Raw genomic sequence first — 20,762 nt, 5'->3', positions numbered from 1 at the left:
TTGAGATTGGGTTAACTTTACCATGTAACTATATACTGTTTATAATTTTATACTATTACTTGTTATTTGGACCCAGTACTTTAAAAGGTACCAGTTTTATACACATATTTAGCTTACCGTCTTAGTGTATTTGTTAGAGTAAGCAGTCCATTTAAGAATAAAAAAATATATATCACTGGGTAAAAACATCCTTCTGTCTGGATGGTTAATTTATATATTTATAAATCACTTATAGACAGTCTTAAAGTGGGTTAAAGAAGGGGAATCACACTGAGTATAATGATGGGAATGAACATTTAACCTGCGATTATACCTATCCCAGCAAAGCTAGTGAAGCTTTTCTGTCAGTCACATTTAAGGAGGTATTTGTGATATGGAATTTAAAAACTTCATAAATCTTTCATTCAACTTTCAGAAGATAAACTTAAGCCACAACATACGATATCCTCACTACAAACGGTTAAGCCATATGGCCTCCAGCAGAGTCGAAGAATAGCAGCCAAATCGCAGCCATTGTGAGGAGCCGGGTTGGGTGCAATCAACACATCCATCCATAGGCTTCGTTTTATAATAGGATCATGAAATTTGGATAAAGACTTTTACAGTTCAAGTGGTCAAATCACACTTTATATGGTAGCTTTTGATATTTTTTCTACTTTATTCTTCTTCTTTGGCCGAATGTGATACGTTCATATCCTGCAGATTCTTTGGAGAACTAGAAGCAGGCTAATGAAACTCACAGCCTCACACGAACAACACGTCATAAGGGAGCGACAAAAACCGGTCTAAATACCACTTTTAAAACATTTAATTCAACATAGAACTGCAACAGTTGTGATCATCTGTTGGGTATTTAAGGCCCAGTTTACAATTATTGGTGGCGTATTGAATATACCTGAACATTTCAAGTAGTGATGACCATACTGTATTTAGCATTTTTCATGTGATTATTCATTAAAACTAATGGGATGAATTCCTGCCACTTAATAAACTTTTTCAAGTTTATTCCACCTGGATTCAGCCCGTCTGTGGTTTGTCCTTTTAAAGAATTTAAAGTTTAAAGAATGACGGCATGTTTGCATCCTGAATTTTCAATTCTGGTGAAGGAACAATACTTGAATTTAAATCAACACATAAAATAGTTTGCAACAGAATAATTAAGTAAACTAAACTAGAGCTAAAGCTGCATGTGCACTGGTGGATAAAGTTCGACAAAGTGACTGAAACATTGGCTCAGTAGGTCGTGCTTTCTAAATTGTCCGTGACTACACTCTGAGCGTTAGAAAAACAGGGAAAAAGATCTGTGAGAGCAAATGTTATTGTTACAATTCTAAGAATAATATTTGCCTGCTTTTATGGATAACAGCAACTTACAAAAGGGGGCGCTGTTGAGGCAGAAAACTCTTTCTGAAAACTCCTCTGAATGGCAGCCCTCCTTTTCATGCTGACATTCTCAGAGATCCCACATAGAGGCAAACAGAGTGACTGCTGGCAGGCAGTGATGCTGCTCTGCTTTACTTACTGAATGAGTAAATTAGATGACTGGATCTGTATCACTATCTGATCTGTAAAAAGTTCAATACTTTTTGTTGTGTTGATAAGTTGTATGAAAAGGAAGAGCCTCAAGGTTCGAAACCCAGGATTTTTTTTTTCTCCGAAGGTCGACACTTTTACTCCCCAACAACCAAGAGATGACGTGGGCGGAGGAAGTCAAAGTGAAACACTTGAAATAACTGATGAGAAAGCAGCACATGAGCATGCAGTCGTAAAACAGAGAAATGCTTTTGAGCAAGGCATTACCACAGTGGTAAATGTGACATCTAGTGTGCCACAAGTGCCATAAAAATCCAGCTGCTGCATATCCCGGGGTCACCTATTCTATCACATGTTCAGAGTAAGAGTTTTTCTGTTGATTGGTCACATTTCCAATTACAATGACACTGCAATACAGGAAATGTCCAACACAGTGGCACAAAACAAATCCACCACCTATCAGAGTGCATAAATACTGAAGAACGTTCCTGCAATTGAATGTCTGAGAATAAGAAACCATGATAATATGAGCTTATGTGCAATAGCCCAAACACGACAGTGTTACAGGTCTGGAAAACACTTCTGATACAGAAATTTGGAGCTTAATTAAATATTTGAAGCGGTCCTTTTCATTCCTTTTACGAAGACGGATGTTTAATATTTATTTATCCATCTTTTTACCCAGTTGGTGGCCTAATTTCAGCACACACAGGTACATCTCGACAAGGTGGCTGCACATTTTTCCATTATTTCTGTGGCGATTTTCAAAATTCACTCCCCACCAAATCAAATTCTGTCGCCTCTTCGCCTAAAAATTTCTGGGCTTTTGTTTTAAAAAACAGCAGCAAATTTTCAGAACAGCCTCAAAAGTAATGATAATACTAATAATAGTCATAAAAAAATCAGTCCTGCTACTTTTTCTTTTTTTACCATAATCAAAAGATGGAAACATTTACATTTAGAATAACGAGTATTTAAAAATATATAGTCTAAAATTAATGACTGGATTTTACTGGCAGGAAACTTTGACAACATTAAGTCTGCAACATTTTACAAAGCACACACATTATTCCAGGTGATATGAATAAAAAATATATATATCGCCTGGATGCCTCATCATCACTCATATAACTGAGGGATATTAAATGAATTGTTCTGAGATGAGGAAAACGTCATAACTTTTATTCTCACACAGCATTTAGGTCATATTAACAATAGCAGATCTTCTGGAGAGCATGCTTTTATAAACACCCCATATGGAGCAAAAACAGACACTTTCATTCAACAAAAGCTATTAAATATCATTTACAGGGGAGTGAAATCTTCCACCGAAGACATTGATCAAAACACAAGTTGAAAACTTGTCTTCCTTGATATGATATAGACAGTGAATTCAAACTTATGAGCTCCTCCATGGTCCCAAATTAACTTATGAAACTTTATATATATATATATATATATACACACACACACAAATGTGCTACACAGACCAGCAATGTTAGAAACTATTGTCAGGATGTAAGAAATCGACCAACAAAATTAACCAAGTACCCTACAAAAATGCAGCTCACTGTGAACTTGTAACTAGTGTAGCACTGACTGTATTGCACTATTTTAAAGTCTACTGTTTAAGATGACTATAAGGTGTGTTACAACATCCTGGTGTCCTCTCTTTTCACGTGATCTAGTGTCTTTTCGTGGCATTTGCTCTTTTTGTTCTGGTGAGTTTTGACGTGTTTTGCCAAGTGGTCACTCCTCATGAACCTTTTGCAGCAGTCCGGGCAAACAAAGCGCTTCTCCCCTGTGTGAGTCCTCAGGTGTCTCTGCAGCTCATCCGACCTGGTGAAACTCTTCCCACAGAACAGCCAGTTGCACACAAACGGCCGCTCCCCCGAGTGCCACCTCAGGTGCGCTTTGAGGTGAGAAGTTTTCCCATAAACTTTCCCGCAACCCGGTATGTGGCAAATGTGCTGCTTCTTCTTCCCGGGCTCGTCGCTGGACGTGGAGGACTGGCAGTTCGGACACCTGCACCTCCTGCACCGCCGCGCAGTCGCGAGGGGGGACTTTGTGTGCAGCAGAGCGGCGATTTGCGTCTGGTATTGCGCAAAGTCCGTGTGTCCCAGAACCAAGCCTCTCTGCAGCTGGAAGCGGTGAGGACCGAGTGAGGAAGAGTGGCTTACGTGGTTCCCCTGCTGGAGGCTCCACCACGGAATATCCTCTCCAGGGTTTGGGGACAACTGTCTCTGCTGCTGGTGCACAAGGCCGGAGGGTCCCGTGACAAAACTTGGCATCGCGGGCGGAATGGGCGCTGGAGCCGCGTAGCTGACGGCGGGGACGTAGGTGGGAGGGCAGGTGGACTGCATGGAGCAAGGCAGCATCTTCACGGGGGAGAAGTCATAGGGGTACGAGGGGTCCGCCGGAGGGGTGAGGGGCAGTTCGTGGTGGGAGCTGAAGGGGCTCTGGATGTGCGCAGAGAGCTGGGGCTTGGAGGATAGTCCGAAAGTAGAGTTGTTGGCCAGGCTGCTCTGAGGGTTTCCCTCGTTAGTCCACGGGTGAAATAAACGCGAAGGAGAACCCAGCGTGGGATCGTAGGGGACCTGGAGGAAATCAGCGGGGTTTGATCCGTGGTTATGCCCGATCCTGTTGCAAGTGGCAGCCAGGAGAGCCAGCGGAGAGTGCTTACAGTTCTCTGGGGAAGAGTTTGGAGTGCGATCCTGGATAACCGAGACACACATTTTTTTTAACGTTATGATCTCAGTTTAACACATTTATGACACATTTATGCCGCTTTTAATTATGACGAAATGGTCGGTCTGAGTTGGTCTGAAATCTGAATCTAAATGATGAAGTCAATCGTGATGATGCGACACAAAAGTTGGCGGCATGTTGCAGCAGGACTCATTAAGCCCCCAAACAATTAGCGTCGGAAATGAGAAGACACGTATTTTGAGCATAAACTGGAGTTAGCAACTTCACAAGTTCTTAAAAGTGGTGAAAAGTGAAGAGAAACTTGCGCACAAACCTGAAGAAAAGCCTGAAGTGTTTCATTCCGCAGTACAGCCACTGCTGCCATGGTAAACGTCCTCCTCCGCTCGGTAAAGACGAATAAAAAATAAAAGCACTAATTTAGACAAATATACTCATTCGCGGTACACAAAAAATATATCTTGTCGAGCAGGGCTTCACTCTCCAGTGCTTCCTCTCTCCGATATATCCTTGGTCTATCTGAAGAGTGAGGGATCACTTCTTAGAATTTGATAAGGACTTTGGTGGGCCGCCAGCCAGTCAGAAATAAGATTTATTACTTTGAAGTTTGCCGCTGCCCAATCATCAAAGAATAGCGGCTCTTTGAGAGGGGAAAGCAAATCCTTTGAATCCACAAAGCTCCTATGGTGTGTTTGTTGGTCTGGATAAAGGAGCTGATTATTAGGGGGGCTGGGAAGGGAGGAGATAAAGGCGGGACAATTAATGAAGTAATCACTATGTGGGAAATGTATATACACAAATAATTGGATTTTCTTGATCAAAGACCCCCATGCCGCCTGGAGACCCCAGTATTGGATGCTGTAGTCATCTGATCCTCTTTTTTGTAATTAAGGATTTGTAGCAGAACCCTATGTGACAATGTGACATTGTTATCTCTGGAGATCTCCAAGAGCGTTGCCTCACTGTTTGATGGAGGAAAGAGACCAAATCAAGTGACTCAACACAAAGTTCTCATCTCTGAAGAATCTGCGTCTCTTTTACATTTCAAGCTTAAATTACAAAAAAAAAAAAAAAAAATCTTTGTTGTGCCTTTGAACTGAAACACTTAATTATGCCCTCTCTGAATTATTTAAATACTTATTTCCCCTTCACTCATTTCAATCAGTTGTTTTATCAGAACCTCAATCCAGTTCATTCTTTCCCAACCCAAACTAAAAGCCTGAAAGAAAAAGAAAAAAAAACTCCCAGCAGGTAATTTAAATGAACGTTTTTAACTTGTCAGATAAGTGAGGTGACAAAGGTAGCACTTAAAATGTGGACATCTCAATTATGTTTTCTTCTTATGTCTTTATGACTGAACAGGTCCCGAAAACCAGAAAGAAACTAATGATCCCATCCACTGCAGCTTCTCGAAAAGAAAAAAAAAGAAACCTGAGCTAACACATCCTGTAATACTGCATCCTTTTTGTTTCAGAGCATTTAATGAAGGCAAAAGTATGCAGTTTTCATAAGATAACATCCGGAACTTCTTTTTAAATGTTTTACCGAGCTGGAAAAAAATGGAAGTTGTAGTTCAACTCTCTGATCTTTATCTGGCTTCCCTGCAGAAACAATCACTGTCCTCTCAACTAGTTTGGAGCGGCAGATTTTGAATTAGATCTGTTCCTTTGAAGGGATTAATGTTCCCAGTTCTCTCCCACGGCTTTACACACAGTCATGAGGGAAAGGGGGAGTCCTGCTGGGCTTCACTGGAGCCATGCTAAACTACAAGAGTGGCTACAGGAGTGAGTGGTGTAGTCACACTGTTAACCTTGTTTACATCAAGCTGTGGCAGCCACAGAGCTCAATGCTGCTTCAAAATATGCAAAAAATGTGGCAATCAGGAAGGTTTTAAGACAACAAGCTTGAAAATCACCTCGCAGATTTCATGAAATTATAAATCTGAACAAGCAGTACTAAAAAATGGTGCTATTTACTTTTAATGTGTCACTTTAAAATTGCCCCAACCGTTGATCCTCTAAAATCACACTTTGTTTTCAACTTATCATGAGATGATGACCAATTAAGACACTGCATAGCTTTATTAAAGCTCAAAACAGATTTATTGAATAACCGAATTAGGAGACATTGATAAGATGTAGTTTGGGGTTGCCAGGTTGTGAAAAGTATCCTTTCATTTGTGCTTTTGGTTTATATTTGCTAATAATTTCGTCACCAATACTATAAATATTATTTTTTTAAACAAGTGTAGCCAAGGAAGTGTAGGCAGAAGAAAAACCTGTTATAAAAAGATTTATAACACATTAATAACGGGTTTATGTGTACACCTAAAAGGAGCAAGCAAAAGAAGGAGAAGAATAAATGCAGGTTTAAAATTTTTATAAAGCTGTTAAAACTTATAAAGGCTTCATAAATGACACCTCACTGCAAATTTTTGTGAGCTTCACTGGTGCGAAACTGTTTGAAGGATCTTAGCACAAAGGAGCTCAAACTACATGAAAGGTACACGATAAAACTACAGGATGCTGTAAAATTTGCTTAACCAGCTATTTGTAAGACTTCAGATGTCACTGGTTAAAAAAAATATCCATAGTCTGTTCTGTAAAGATGTATTTGTGCAGCAAAGTGCTGTCAGTTAGTTTTGACTTCCAGGTTTAAATGTCAGATAAATGTCAAAAGTTGCAATCTGCTCTCTTATGCCAACAGTAAAGGAGGAATCCACCCTAAAACAACATTTTTCTACTACAGCAGCCTGGTTCATAGGCTTTAAAAACATCAAATGTTAATTCTGATTTAAGGTGGATTTCCACTTAAATCAGCTTTACATGCGAGCTGTCATATGCCATGCAAGGCATATTTCAGCCATATGTGACAACTGCATGAATTCTGCGAACCATCAGCAGTCAGAAATTATTGATATCTTCCTTTGAGATGTTCGCTTCACCCCAAATGTGGGCTCTTACATTTTAATGCATCTCAATAGGACCCCACCTGAGGGAAGGATTTGGCTAAGCAGGACTTTGATATAGTTTGTAAGAAATTCATAACAGTGTGCTTAACACATTGTCCAGTCCCTGAGGTAATTTACTTGCTCCAAACCGTCACCATCTTATGGCCACGCCTCAAGTTTTACAGGGCCGCCTCAGCGACAGTTTGGCTAAAGGAAATTTCTGCCCGCGGCATTTGATGGGTAAAATTAACTTGGAGGGACCCCCCCCCCCTGCAACAGTTTGTTGCCTGGAAAGGTTTGAACATGGACTCAGTCAGCACCAACTATGTACTTCATACAGCCTTTTCTAGTATAAAGTGGAGAGCTGAGCATCAGAAATAATGTTCAGGGTGCAGATATGCAGGAACCTGCATTCAGGAATCTGTATATAGAAGAACAAAAAAAACCCCACTCATAGTAGTTATATATATATATATATTTTACACTTTCTTGACAGTGCAAATCAAAGAAAACAGTGGGGTGGATCATAGACGTTCAACAGGTGACAATCATTTCTGTAAAGGGCAATTAAGGCGAAGAAAGAACGACTCATTAAGTTTTTATTGCCATAAGTTTTTAACAGTATGTGCAAGTGCCAGCACGGGCTGAAACAATTAGCTGTAACCAAACTATTGTGTCTGATCTAAAAGGGGAGAGGGAAATAATTCATCAATCTAAAATGAGGAAAAAAATGTATAAAACAACAGATTTGTGGCGGGTAAATTGTTTTGCTTACAATATCAAAATACCGTTATACACCAGTAATAAATATGAATTAAAAAACATTTAGACACATTTATTTGACTCTTATAAAACAACAATTTACATGAAATAAATATAAATTTACAACAGATGTCAAGTGCGATGTTGGGAAGCAGGTTGTTTTGATCCATAAGACAAATGAAGGCAATCTGCAGGATAAGAGAGAAAAATAAAGATGTTAAAATGCTTTTCATTATCTTTACCCAGGTTTGCACTAACATCCTATTTTAGCAGGGAGAATTCCACCTTATTCTATTGACCTCTAACTTTGGATGTGAAAAAGTGTAGCTGTGTACGGTCTTGACATTTTTGAGTGAACTGACAGCGAGAAGAGAGGATCTGACAGAGTCGCGGGGCGACGCCACAACACGAGCCCTTTTTAACTTTCCATATTCTCTGGACAGTTGGAGAGAAAACAGGTTCCACATCTGTCTCATGCAAGAGATATCAGAGACTTGGGGATGAGTGGAGGTGGGTGATGGGGTGCTGCATGTGTGAGAGGGAGTGTGAATGTGTGGGAGAAACAGAGAAAGACGGGGAGAGAGGGAGAGGCGCTTGAGGCTACTGGGTACTTGAGCCGCTATAATGGTGTCTCGTATGAGAAAACATCTGTGAATTTCCTCAGTGATCTACAACAAAGTATAACTCAGAGCAGTCACTCAGCAGACCTTTGAAGTTGCTGTCTGACAGAAAGCTGCCATTGTTCACAGCCCCCAACACACAGAAACTCCAACTTTGGTCTCACTAATTTTCCCTGCAACGCGATACAAGTCTTTTTTTTTCCCCTCTCTCTCTCCCTCTTCCAGGCCTATGAAGCCGGGGATCTCTGCATATTCAAGAGCAAACCTTGGCAATGTGCAGGGTTGGCTTGGGGGTCAAGTAAGGCGGGACAGGTCGTTTTACCTTCTCTCAGCCCACCCTGAATGTGCTAATCCAGTCCAGCCTTAAAGAGGAAAACTCTCTCCCCTCTATGATGATGATGATGTACAGACTTGAACAGAGTGAGTTACAGCCTGCAGCGCTCTCCCAGGAACATTATAATAAAGCAACCTCACCTCCAATCACCATACTCAGATCCAATGGACACTCCTGTGATAATCAAGTGCTATCAACCCTTCAGTTTACGGCACTTAGCTTTTTAAACATTTGTTTATTATATGACCGTCATCTTTTGTTGGAAATGTTTGTGAGCTGCTACAAATATATCACCTTTTTCCACGATCTACTAAGCAGCAGGTGGCAACGACATAACCGTGAGAAATTTGAACCTTACACTAGAAATTCTTGTCATCCTCAAAAAGCAAAAACACAAGAAAATAACAGCACTAGAAGTTGGAATATAAATATTTACAAAGTTATGTATGTTCAACTCAGTTTTGTAACTTTGCTTTAACATAAAGCTGTGTTACATGTCTGCAGGCTGCATGTTTTCTTTCCCTCTCCTTTTGTTTGCCATTCCCTTAGGTACGCAGACTGCAGCCTGATGTCAATTTGGGGATCTCCAACTAAATAGAGGAGGGAGACCCTGATTGGACAAACCAGGAGGGCACACCTTGATAAGGAGACTGACCTGTGGCTGGGCGCGGCTCTCTTCCCTCCTTCGAATTGTTTGGCACATGTGTAAAACTCCTCTGCTGTATTTCTTTTGTTTGATGGTTGTGGTGGGAGTAAAGTGGACTAGTTAAGTTTGGGGACCCCATACACTTACTCACGTAGAGTCTTTTTGTTAGAAACACTAGGTAAGTAGGTTGGTGCCACCCATGTAATTTTGAGCTTGTTTTGAATTGAGGTTTAGAGTCTTTCCCCCCTGTTTTTGTTTTTCTAGGATAATAACTCAGCTAAGTTTTGGTTTTGTCTTTTTGATGTTTTTTTTTTGGCACAACCTAACTGTCCCTTTCTCCCCCGCATTTGTTGTTTGAATTTGGGTTATTTATTTTGTGAGCGCGCTGCCATTAAACTTTTTTATAACACCTGCACCGGGTTTCCAGAGTTGTTGTGTTATCCCCTCCTGCCCTCGAGGAGACGTAACAAGCTGTCAGATATTGTGGCAGAATATGTCACTATATAGCTATGCAATGCTTAATGCCGTTTTTGCCTTATAGGAGTTTCAATGCAAGTGCCCCCCCCCCTTTTATATGTGTATTTCTATAGATTTTAATATTAATATGGCATCTCTGCAGGTTTTTTTGCCAGTCAAATTTTAAATTGTAAATTTTGAGTTATGTATCCCAAAATTTCAAGTTAATCAGAAGTACGCCAAAATGTCAAGATACTTGGTCAGCAAGGCAAAATTTTGAGGTACTAACCACATTTTTATCCACTTATTTATTTTCCAGTGGCAGAAACAAATTCAGATCAGGCCAACCGACAACAGGCAAAGTAGCTCTGACCTGAGAGAGTCAATAATACATCACTGAATGTTGCCATGATTACTATGCAGAGCTAGCCATGAAAGTTAATATACAGAGAAAGTGGATCGCCCCATCAACTGGTACACTGGCAGATATAATGGCATTTCTGAAGAGAGGCATTTATTAAGCTTGAGATTTTAGAGTTGTTCAAAATGAACTTTGTTTTCCCCCCATGTACAATAGTATTAGGAGTCATGAAAAAATGCCTGGGTCTTTAATTAGAAGATCTTTAATTTGCTCAGATTTATATAAAATTAATGTTAGTATGACTTGACCGATATTGGAGGAGCAAAAACAAATAAAAGATAAATAATCTGCATGGAAAAAATGTCCTCCTTCTTCACACAAGTATTGTATCTACCTGAAATAATAAAAGATGAATACTGTGTTAACTACCTGTCTTTTATGGCTATCTTTCATAATTTTGTATTGGTGTTACATAAATATTTTTTATTTCCATTTTGTTGTTAATTTAAGTTGTTTGAAATGTGCTATATAGTTACAGCTTGTTTGCCTAAAAAACCCTGTTTCTATTCAAGAACTATGTTAACTTTAGAAAACTGAGCAAATAAACTAAAAAACACAATTTATAAGCAATTTGCAAATGTCCACCTTTATTTTAAGAGTCTTCTGGTAAAAAAAAGTATTTTGTGGGCCATATAAGGAAAGTATTAAAACAATTACACTGTATACTACTTTAGTGTGACCTCAATCAAGGTTGTTTGGTTGAACACCAGGTGACCGCTCCGGTTCCTCCTGGCAGTGGCAAAAATGACAAGCTTTCAGCTATGCATCCCAAACCGAAACAAGGCCGTGGTAATTCTCACACTGTTACCAGTCCAGCGTTTATTCAACGGCAGCTGGTCCCACCATCTGGGAAAGCAATGCTGGGGCAAAACAAAACAGGTTACACCTTTGGCCATGCCAAGTCTGCTAGTGCCCCGCTCCCTCGACAAACTGAGAGGGGCTAATCATAATTTCACGCTCTGATTTGTCAAATCCCATTCCAGCACCGGAGGCACCCAAAAAACTTTTAAGTCAATAAATTTCATGGCATACAGGATAACAGCTTTCCCATATTGTTCCTATTGTTCTATGCTGGCTTTCTCCAGCTTTGTCCCTCTCACATCAAGGGTAAGATGTCTCCTTTGCAAATGAAAAGGTAGCTGTAATTTGGACCAAAACATTTAGTCACTTGTAAGATTAGCAAACTCTTTCCTCCTCTCATGCATGCATTTTACATTCATGCAAATGCCAACAACAAAAACAGCGCATGGAGCGCCCTCGACAAACTGCAGGTGAGAGGAAGCTGAAACAAAAGCGACTGTAACCCTAATGGCATCCCTTGTCATTAAGAGACCTTTGATGTATGTGCTCAACGGACTCTTTTATCTCCTTCTTCCTCCTCTTCCTCTTCCTCCCTGTGCTTTTACCCTGCTCAACAAGTTTCTTTATTACTGCATTCTTAGGGCATGTTTCTCTTTTTTTACCCTTTCACATACATCTGACATCTGGCTGACACTCTTGCATGTCACTCTTTCCAACGCTAGCCAGCAAACAGCACTGCAATGCTGAGTTTGTAGCTATTTTAGTAGTCTGCATTATGAAGCAAGGCATTAATTCTTTACTCACAAAAAAACCCCAACATATGGTATGCAACCATAATATAGCAAGATACATTTAGTGTGGTGGAAATGTGACAGATCTGGATATGAAAAGCACGTAAACTGCATTAAAACAGTATTTGAAAAGGCTGCACATGAAATGCTGCATCGAAACTCTCCCTTTGAACTCAAAGGATAGAGAAACAGGACAATGTTGGCCTAATCGTGTTCCCTCTTTGAAGTGAGACATCACTATTAGGTGAAAAGGTAAGTATGCTTCTTTAGAAAATAAAAGCTTTTCATCATTTGTTAAGGCTGCAGCGCAGGCGATTTTCATAAAGGTGGTTTAAAAACTTTGGATAACAGTGTTTGGAGCTGCCTTGGATGTAGCTTTAATGAATGTGCAGCACATGAAGCAGATAGCTAAAATGGCAAGAATAACAGCAGCAGTAACGTTAGCCACATTAAAGGAGTCCTCTCCCGCACACCAGATGTTGTCAGATTTAATGAGGGAAAACAAGAAGGAGCTGCTTTTTTGGGCTTTTTTTTTTTTTTTTACAAAAACGTATTAAAGAAAACACAGGTGTCAGGCCTCCAACGCTGGCCTAACCTACCCGCTGTCCCCCAAAATGACCCGGAGGCTAAACAAACACAGGGGGTTTGGTTCGTCAGGTCAGAACATCCCTCATCGGAATGACAACAGCATTTCATAACATTTGCCTTTTTGCAACACATAATCAGCTATCCGAGGCAATTACGCGCACACCTCTGCTCACCTCCTCTCATATGCTAAAGTAGGCAATCAGCCAGGGAGTTAATTTGGCAGAGGAAAACAGGGGAAGAAACACCCACTCTGGCACCATTTGTCACTACAGTCCAACCTTGTTATTCAAACTAGCGAGCCTATTTGAAATTCCTCTCTGTGGTAAAACAGGGCCAAAATAATCAAGGGAGCATGATCACACTTAATTGATTCAGTGTACTTTTAAGATGCACTACAGGGTGCTGGGGTGACCTATTTCAGACTGCTCTTCAGAGGAACCAACTATCCCAGCAAGGGAGTAATGCACAACGAGGATTTTAATTATTGCAGGATCTGTGGCTACGACCGGAGGTGAAATGCTTCTCAAGTAACTGTGACACTACATTATAACACTGCCAGTGGTCCGGGGTTTTTACGCTTTGAATTTTTATGGACTTAAATATGACAATAAACTGAAAAATAGTTTTTTTTTTAAAGCTTAATTATAAAATCTTAATTTAGAAAAACCAAAAATGTTCCTTTCGTTTTTTATTGTAAACTGTGCCGTGTTCAGTTTTAGAGTATTTCAGCTATTTATACTTTACTTATTTATACATTATATTTATACTCTCACCACTTAAATTCACCAAATATGTGGCTGTCAACACATGTCTTCATTTATAATGGGCACATTTTGTAGTCTAGTACTCCTGGGAGATCTGGGATACATAACTCAATTTATATGACCCTTGTACTGTGGGCACAATTCAGTCTATCATCAGAATATCTAATCAGTCTGCCTCTTGTGATGCTAGTTTGTCTTTTCTCTTTATTTTATAGCTCTAATTCTTAAAATATTACCTAAAAAATAATCTGGATCAGAACAGAATTTATAAATATCACAAATATTTTCAGATATTTTTGTCCAGAACTCCCAAACTTTGTCACAAGGCTATAAAGCATAGAGAAAAAAGAGCCCTCATCAATTGACGTTATGCTATAAAAAGCTCAATCAGCTCAAGACCAGCTCAACCAAAGGCTTAATAACATTAAATATGCGTACCTTGCAGTAAGTCTACTGAAAGATGTAAACAACTTTTAGCTACCTCTATTTATGTCTTCCTCACAGGAGACAGTATGTGCAACTTTTAAACCTATGTGGATTAACCACATCACCACTAAAGACGTTGTGGCTGTTTAAAACAACAAACAGCATAGTTATGGTTGGAAAACGGCAGATTTAAACCACAGTGGTGTCAAGTGACAAAAAAATAGAGACAAAAGCGTCAACCATGCAGAAAATTAAAAGGAGACTTGAGAGGTTAAAGAAGGAAAATCAAAGATTACTAATACAGCTTGTAGTAGTAAAGTAGTAAAGCCTCAGTGTCTCAACCCGAGTCTGACCCTCACAGCATTGAGCTGTAGGATTTGATGAACACCCTGGACCTCGTTAAACCCACCAGGATTCCTGTGAATCTGAACCTAAGTGGAGCTGGGTTTGCTATCAAGGCAGAGCTCTAATGTTTTCCCCGCTGAGTATAAGGAGGATGAGATCCTCAGTCATACCACCCTACTCTTCCTATTAAGATCAAAATCTCCTCTCAGGCCCTCGGGTGTCAACAAAGGGAGATGCAGTAAATGATATGCAAATTGAAAAGAAAAAAAAAAGCTCTACAAATCAACTCGCCAGCCCTGCATTTCCGACACTTCACATCTTAAAAGAAAATTCCTGTATTTAGGGTGAAATTCAAAGTGAGTTGTAGCTCTGCCTCTGTGAAGCTATGTGTGGTGATTCCAGCTCTCAGACAGCACAAAGCCCCTTTAACTACAGGCAACTCGCTGTGGGAGAACTCGTCGAAAGAGTTTTGGGTTTCACGAGGATTTGTCTCCGGATCCGTCTTAGACAATAGACGTAATGCTCGGGAATAGGTAGATGTTTCCACGTCAGGTTAACCCCACTGAGCTGAGCAGCGCACTGCCTGCAAAATGAGGGGCACTTCATTGTAACAGAGAAACGATGGCTCAATTCAACCCTTAGAAAAACAACCGAAAATTATCAATGGCCATTTAATGAGCTCATAATTTATCTAGTCATGAATATAAGAGGATATATAAGACGTGCTTCCTTTTATCTTTTTTTAAACTAAACTAGTTAGACTAAAGAATCAATCAATAAACCAATTAACAGCTACATGGACAATAGGAATATTCACTATATGCAGCCCTGTGGAGCTTGGATATTTGGGACAATGTTACTTCCTCTTTATCCTTCTCTTATGTGTGTTTTTATGAATTTCTGCACCATTTTTATTGCAATTTGAAGATTAAATGCAGGATTTCAGCCTCTAGAAATAAAATTCTTTACCATGCAGTAGAACACATATAACAGAAGCTCGGATGTGTAACTTACTAGAGTTAAAGTTATCGTAATAAAAGAAAAAACAAGACTTGAAAAATTGTGCACACGAGGTAGAAATCTAGTACGTCTAGTCTAGTAGAATCTAGTAGAATTATGTGTTCCAAACTCTGAGTCGAAGGAAGAAACTATCCTAACACTGTCACTGATGACGAGCGAATTGCTCCTGTAAACACCTTCTGATCGCTTTGCATTAGCAGACGAGGGCACGGCTCGCGCAGGTCGCTTATTCTGCACCGCTGCTACTTGCTCCACATACCGAAGCACATCCAAAGCAGAGGATGTTCTTTGGAGTGTCTGTCTACACGTCTGAAGCGTCTGTCTTACCGGCTGACATGGTTGTAAGGTTCAGCTCTGACTGACGAGGGGCCCAACTAAAAAGGGTGGGTAGGGGCGGTGGTTGAGTGCTCTTCCTCAGGGATCGACTCCACAGTTGACAGTAATTTGTAGTACTCATCTTCTCCATCCAGCACTTTGATTTGACTGTGATTTTTTTTAAGGAGACAAAAAGATAGTGGTGAGACATTACTGTGATAGAGGAATGGTGCCTTTTTTAGTTTAATATTGTGTAAAGCTAGACATTTGCAATAGTATTATTTGCAGATGCACCTGAGATGAGGTGTTTGCTTAAGCATACTGCTCTGAAATAGAACGTCAATTACAGTACAGGCACAGTGCAGACCTTCAACAGTTAAAATTAGCATGATGACAAAGGCCCTAATATGTAACCCTCTCTCCAATGACGCAGAGCATCTCCTCATAAAAACCCTGTTATTTTCGGCTCTCCATTTACATTATAAGAAAACAACTCCATTTCTGGATTCTCCTATTCCACAAAGGGCCTGCTCTGTTTAGAGTTGCTGTAAGTAGGAAAGCAGTTATTTACCCAAGTTTTCTCGGCTTCCTCTTGCTCCCCTGGTAATCCAGAGTTCTCTGAGGAAAGGGCCAAGAGCACACAGTCAAAAGATGAGCAGAGAGTCATTAATTTTTAATTCAAAGTGATTTTGTGTTGAATGCGAGCAGATGCTGATAATATCAGAAGTCACAGCATAATTTTTTTCTGATCAAAGGGCTCAAGTGAGTCTGATGAAGCATGCATCTTGCTCAGCTTTGATAAACCACATCAATTATTCACCGTGAAGGCAGACATCCTGACATGAAAGCAACAGATAAAGAGCATAAGCACATGTTCAAGACAAGAGGCAGAGAAGCGTGGGGGTGGGGCTCCAGGGTCTGGCACAGGTAGGTTTAATTGTATTATCATGTGGAACCAAAGTCAGACAAAGGCCTTTATCGGCACTTTGAACTCACATTTAGCTGGTTGTAGTACAGGCTGTCTTCGGGGCTGTTGAGCAGCTTGGGCTGCTGGCCCCGCCGGCGAGGAGTTCTCTGCTGCAGCTTCATCACTGGACCTGCAACAGAGGAAACGAGGGCAGTGATCCAACCAGGCAAAAACAACAACAAGCTCCAACATGATGCCGACGATGATGACAGCGGCGGTAAACCGATTCTGCCTTCTTTTTAAATCGGCGCCCGTGTGTGACGCAAAAGTGACAGAAACACTTTAAATTGACTTAAGTGAGATTATGTCATTTCATTGATGAGATGACTCAATAACAGCTTATTATTATTACATAAACCGCATCTATCACAGGTGCACAGCGGGGGATGTTTGTAGTAGCCGAATTACAAAAGAAACAGGCAGAAGTGACACCGTGCGTTCATGAAAAGTTCACCTTCACACTCAGAGAAGAGTTCATCCTGGTAATAACGTCAGTAGTTTTAAGCTAAGAAAGATCTCATATTTGTTGCTGACAGTCCTGGATCACTCAACTCTGCAGGATGTAGGCACAGAAAAAGTAGGTCAGCATTTAAAAGTGCAGATAATCTCATTAACTGTATTTCACTCAGTAATGATTACTGCTCATTGCAAATATTCAATGGATGTGTGATTGTAACAAATGGAAAATAAGTATTTGGAATCTTGGGTACTTAAGAGTTTATAGGGTATTAAATGACTATCTTTACAAGATGAGAAATCTTAGTATCTGTTGTTTGAGGAGAAACATTTGGGCAGCACCTTCTAGTCTAGCTTTGTATTACTTTGGTTAATAAGGGATTATTACCGAGTAATAGCCAATTCAACTCTTTACAATACAGAGGGAACTCCAACAATCAGACAGCCCCCTGTGTGCAAGCACTTTGCAACAGTGGGAAGGAAAAACTCAGGTTTAGGGAAGGCCAGCCATCTGCCATAACTGGTTGGGTGTGAGGAGAGGTAGCCAGGACAAAAGAGCCACATGCCAAGTAGTTAACAGTAGTAGTTATAAGACTAATATCACATAATTGGTACTAAGAGGGTAGAAAGTGGGTGTAATAATGTGGAAACAAGTGTATGATTATGAAGCAAAATCAGTTAATAATAGTATATTGGTAACAACAGGACCTGCTAACAATAAAATGTTAATATCTGTGCATTAAAAATTTAAAATACTAACTTGTGGCCTTAATCTCATAAAACAGTAATATTAGTTGATGGTTTAACACATAAGGATACTATTCACAGTGCTGGAATTAATGCTGACTTATGCCTGCAGCATTCTTCTTAGAATAAATAAAGGTAACAGAGTACATATTGTGTTTAATGCTGTGACTTATTACCCAGAAACGTGTGGTAGTTTAATAACCAGAAAACAATTCTCCAAAATGCAAAACTGCCTGTTTCTATCCAATTCCATATTAATAACCTATTAAAGGAAACATCAAAAAGTGTGCTGCTGATCAGTTATACATCTACTAATTGCAGCAGTAGTAGTCAGCGGAGGATTGTTCAGTGGAGCATTGATAGTTTTCTGGATTACACGAGTATGCAGAGGCTTATGATTAGCTACACAGAATTAATTAACTATTTGACAATATACACTATTAGGGTCAGGTGGCAATTTCCAGTGTACCACAACTGAAATTAGTGAAAATGTCAAAGTGTTAATGGCAGAGGCAGAGAGCTCTGCGTGATGGTAAAATTCAAACAAAGTAATAAAGACTGGAAAATAAAGTGGAATCCAACAGGGTGACATTTTGGGAAAAAACACTAGTTAGATGAGACGAAGGATGGCTGCAGGGAGAAAAATGTGATGATACTACAGTGTCATGTCTATCAGAGGTTATAAGCCATAGATCAACATAGTAAAACCAGTGCAGTAATACCTGCATTCTTACTCATATCCAGTAGGGGGCGACTCCTCTGGGTAAAAAAAAAAAGGAATCTTAGTTTATGGAAGTCTATTGGAAAATGGCCTTAGTTCTCACTTAATCTACGTATGTGGTAAACACTTATCTGATAAATTTATAGTCTCAATAGCAAGATTTAGGTCTCACAGAATATAAACTGATGCTCATGTTGTAAATTGTGGCCCCCATTGTACTTCAAGAGACGATAAAGATGAGTATGTTTTAGAGCATGGCTACTTTGTAATTGACAAGTACTGCTGTAAGAATGTGCAGTGCCCTTTTCCCCCTCAGTCAGAGCCTCCCCTTTCTTCCAATATGGTAAAAAAGCTCAAGTCGAGGCTTCCAAGCGGGAGTCCATAAACCAATGGGTGACGTCACTGTGGCTATGCCCATATGTGGTCTATGGTTATGCCACCCAAACACAAGTGAATGCAATTTAACATTTAAAAGTTTTAGCGGTTTTAAAGAGAAGTGACAGCTATTTTATGGCCAATAAATACATATTTTTACCGTGCACACTTCAATAAGAGCCTGACTAAGCAGGTCTGCAGGATTCTAGACGTAGATTTTCACCCTTCCAATTTCCACTCAAATGAGTGACACATGGAAGCTGCGGTCAGTGTGTCAAAAGGAATAAAAAGCAATTACTACATTCAGATCCTGTCTTACTGAGTGATTTCTTCTCTGCAGATGTGTGAAGGCTGTTCTTCCCGACTGCACCACAGAAAGGGAAATCTTATTGGCTTACCAAAGACAATTAGAAATGTGATAATGTGGATATTCAAACATAACACAGTAATAAGGGCTGGCTGCTCTTCCTTACTACACCTTGCTTAGCATTTCAAAGTTCATTGGTTACAAAAGTGTGTTTTTAAAGCTCACCATCTATATTTAATGTCTGACAACGTTTCATCCTCTTTGCCTGCATTTCATGTGAGACAGGACATTTCTTCATCATGTCTTGCTACCTCTGCTTCTCTACCTTGACTAAAGCTGCATTTGCCTTTTCCATCTTAACACTACTTTGTACTCACTTTGAACAGACCTCATCACATCTCAATCCTATACATCAAAGAGCAGGATCCCCCGCCACCCCTTCAATCTTTCCTCGGCTTTCTTGATGTTATTCAAACCAGCACAGGTTTACTAAAGTCACACTTTGTAAATGCCCAGAAAGTTCCTGTCAGTTTTGAGATATTAGCCAACTTTTACCGTGAATCTTATCTACCCATGCCTCAGAGGTGCTAACTGTCCGCTGTGTGGATCCCCGTTACCCCTGAGTATTTGAGGATATTTGGAAGAAATCTCATGAACTGAGGCAAATAGCTCAGGAAAAAAAAAGCAGCTGTGTTTGGATGCATCAGAAGCACTTGGGTTTTAGTCTCACATTAAAATTAATTGGACATTATGCTCTTGCTTAGCCTTTGAAACCTGAAAGAGCATGACATGCTGCAACGAAGAGAAAAATCAGCACAAATAAAATGTTCACACTTTACGTCTCAGTTAAACAATGTCTGTATGTAGGACGATGTTCTGCTACTGATGCAGAAAATGGTTTTGATAAGCAAATGTTTTATTCCCCTGAAATTGCATCAAAGCCCTCAATCACAAATAATGAATCCTAACGTCCTTGAACAGACTTTTGAAATTAAATCGTATTATGAAACAGACTGCGTACTCTGTGCTTTCAACAAAACACATTAGCTGTGACAGCACGTCCACAAGTATTTAAGAATAATGCAAACTCTTACCTGCATATAGTGCAATTAGGACAATACCCAATTCCCTGATGACTTGAGTGATTCATAGATTATGTTAAAAATGCAGATAAACAACATTTGGAAACCTCAAGAGAAATTAAATTAAAGGGGATTTATGTCTTTCCTCTTTCTTTACATGTACATATATATATATATATATACAGTTACAGCTTTGGATACTCCTTATAAACACGGCTAAAGATAATAATGAGGCCAGAGTATGTACAAGTAATCCCTGTGAGCCAAAAGCTCAGACATCAGTCTGCTTTTGAAGCTCTGTTTCTTTTTTTTTCTATTTTTTCTACTCGTGCTTTTATATGTCTGTTTATGAATATCCTCAATATTGTCTTCTCAGGCACGCGGCTCTTGCTGTGAGCACAGCAGTCCTACCCACCTGCTGTTCAAATCTTCTGTTCGCGAGGGACAGCCAATCAGAAAGAAGCTGGGCTGAAGGGAAAGGGAGGTAAAAAAGTCTCAGGGGGCCACGCCAAGGCCTACTATGAGATGAACAAGGATTACTTTAAACTATGAGTCTTTCTCAGTCAGTTATTCTTTTACATTTAAAAAAATATATAGGGTAGGAAATGAGCATAATAGGTTTCTTTAGC

The 20,762-nt window shown here is 39.8% G+C and overlaps 2 protein-coding genes across 5 annotated transcripts in view; both read right to left on the bottom strand.

Annotated features, from left to right (window-relative positions):
* Nucleotides 1-2,700: 2,700 nt before the first annotated feature.
* Nucleotides 2,701-6,184, bottom strand: sp5a (Sp5 transcription factor a). The gene is made up of 2 exons (XM_005723459.2): nucleotides 4,556-6,184; nucleotides 2,701-4,247 (listed from the first exon to the last, which is right to left on the bottom strand). Exons 1-2 carry the CDS (start codon nucleotides 4,604-4,606, stop codon nucleotides 3,183-3,185), a joined length of 1,116 nt encoding a protein of 371 aa, XP_005723516.1. The 5' UTR covers nucleotides 4,607-6,184; the 3' UTR covers nucleotides 2,701-3,182.
* Nucleotides 4,597-20,762, bottom strand: part of myo3b (myosin IIIB) — a 73,985-nt gene continuing 57,819 nt past the window's right edge. For 3 of the 4 annotated variants that reach the window (XM_005723460.1, XM_005723462.1, XM_005723463.1), the window contains 4 exons: nucleotides 16,475-16,575; nucleotides 16,050-16,096; nucleotides 15,491-15,646; nucleotides 7,692-8,139 (listed from right to left, as the gene is read on the bottom strand). In XM_005723460.1, the coding sequence (XP_005723517.1) occupies nucleotides 15,538-15,646; nucleotides 16,050-16,096; nucleotides 16,475-16,575 (257 nt within the window). In that variant the 3' untranslated portion in view covers nucleotides 7,692-8,139; nucleotides 15,491-15,537. Of the gene's footprint in view, nucleotides 4,620-7,691; nucleotides 8,140-15,490; nucleotides 15,647-16,049; nucleotides 16,097-16,474; nucleotides 16,576-20,762 lie in introns of those variants that run through there. The other variant, XM_005723461.1, reaches the window with a different exon arrangement.

Source organism: Pundamilia nyererei, unplaced genomic scaffold (genome assembly GCF_000239375.1).
Source record: "Pundamilia nyererei isolate P.nyererei 1_Seehausen unplaced genomic scaffold, PunNye1.0 scaffold00009, whole genome shotgun sequence".
NCBI classification, from domain to species: Eukaryota; Metazoa; Chordata; class Actinopteri; order Cichliformes; family Cichlidae; genus Pundamilia; species Pundamilia nyererei.
The sequence above is the reverse complement of the archived record's forward strand: the minus strand, read 5'-3'. Positions and strand labels throughout refer to the sequence as shown.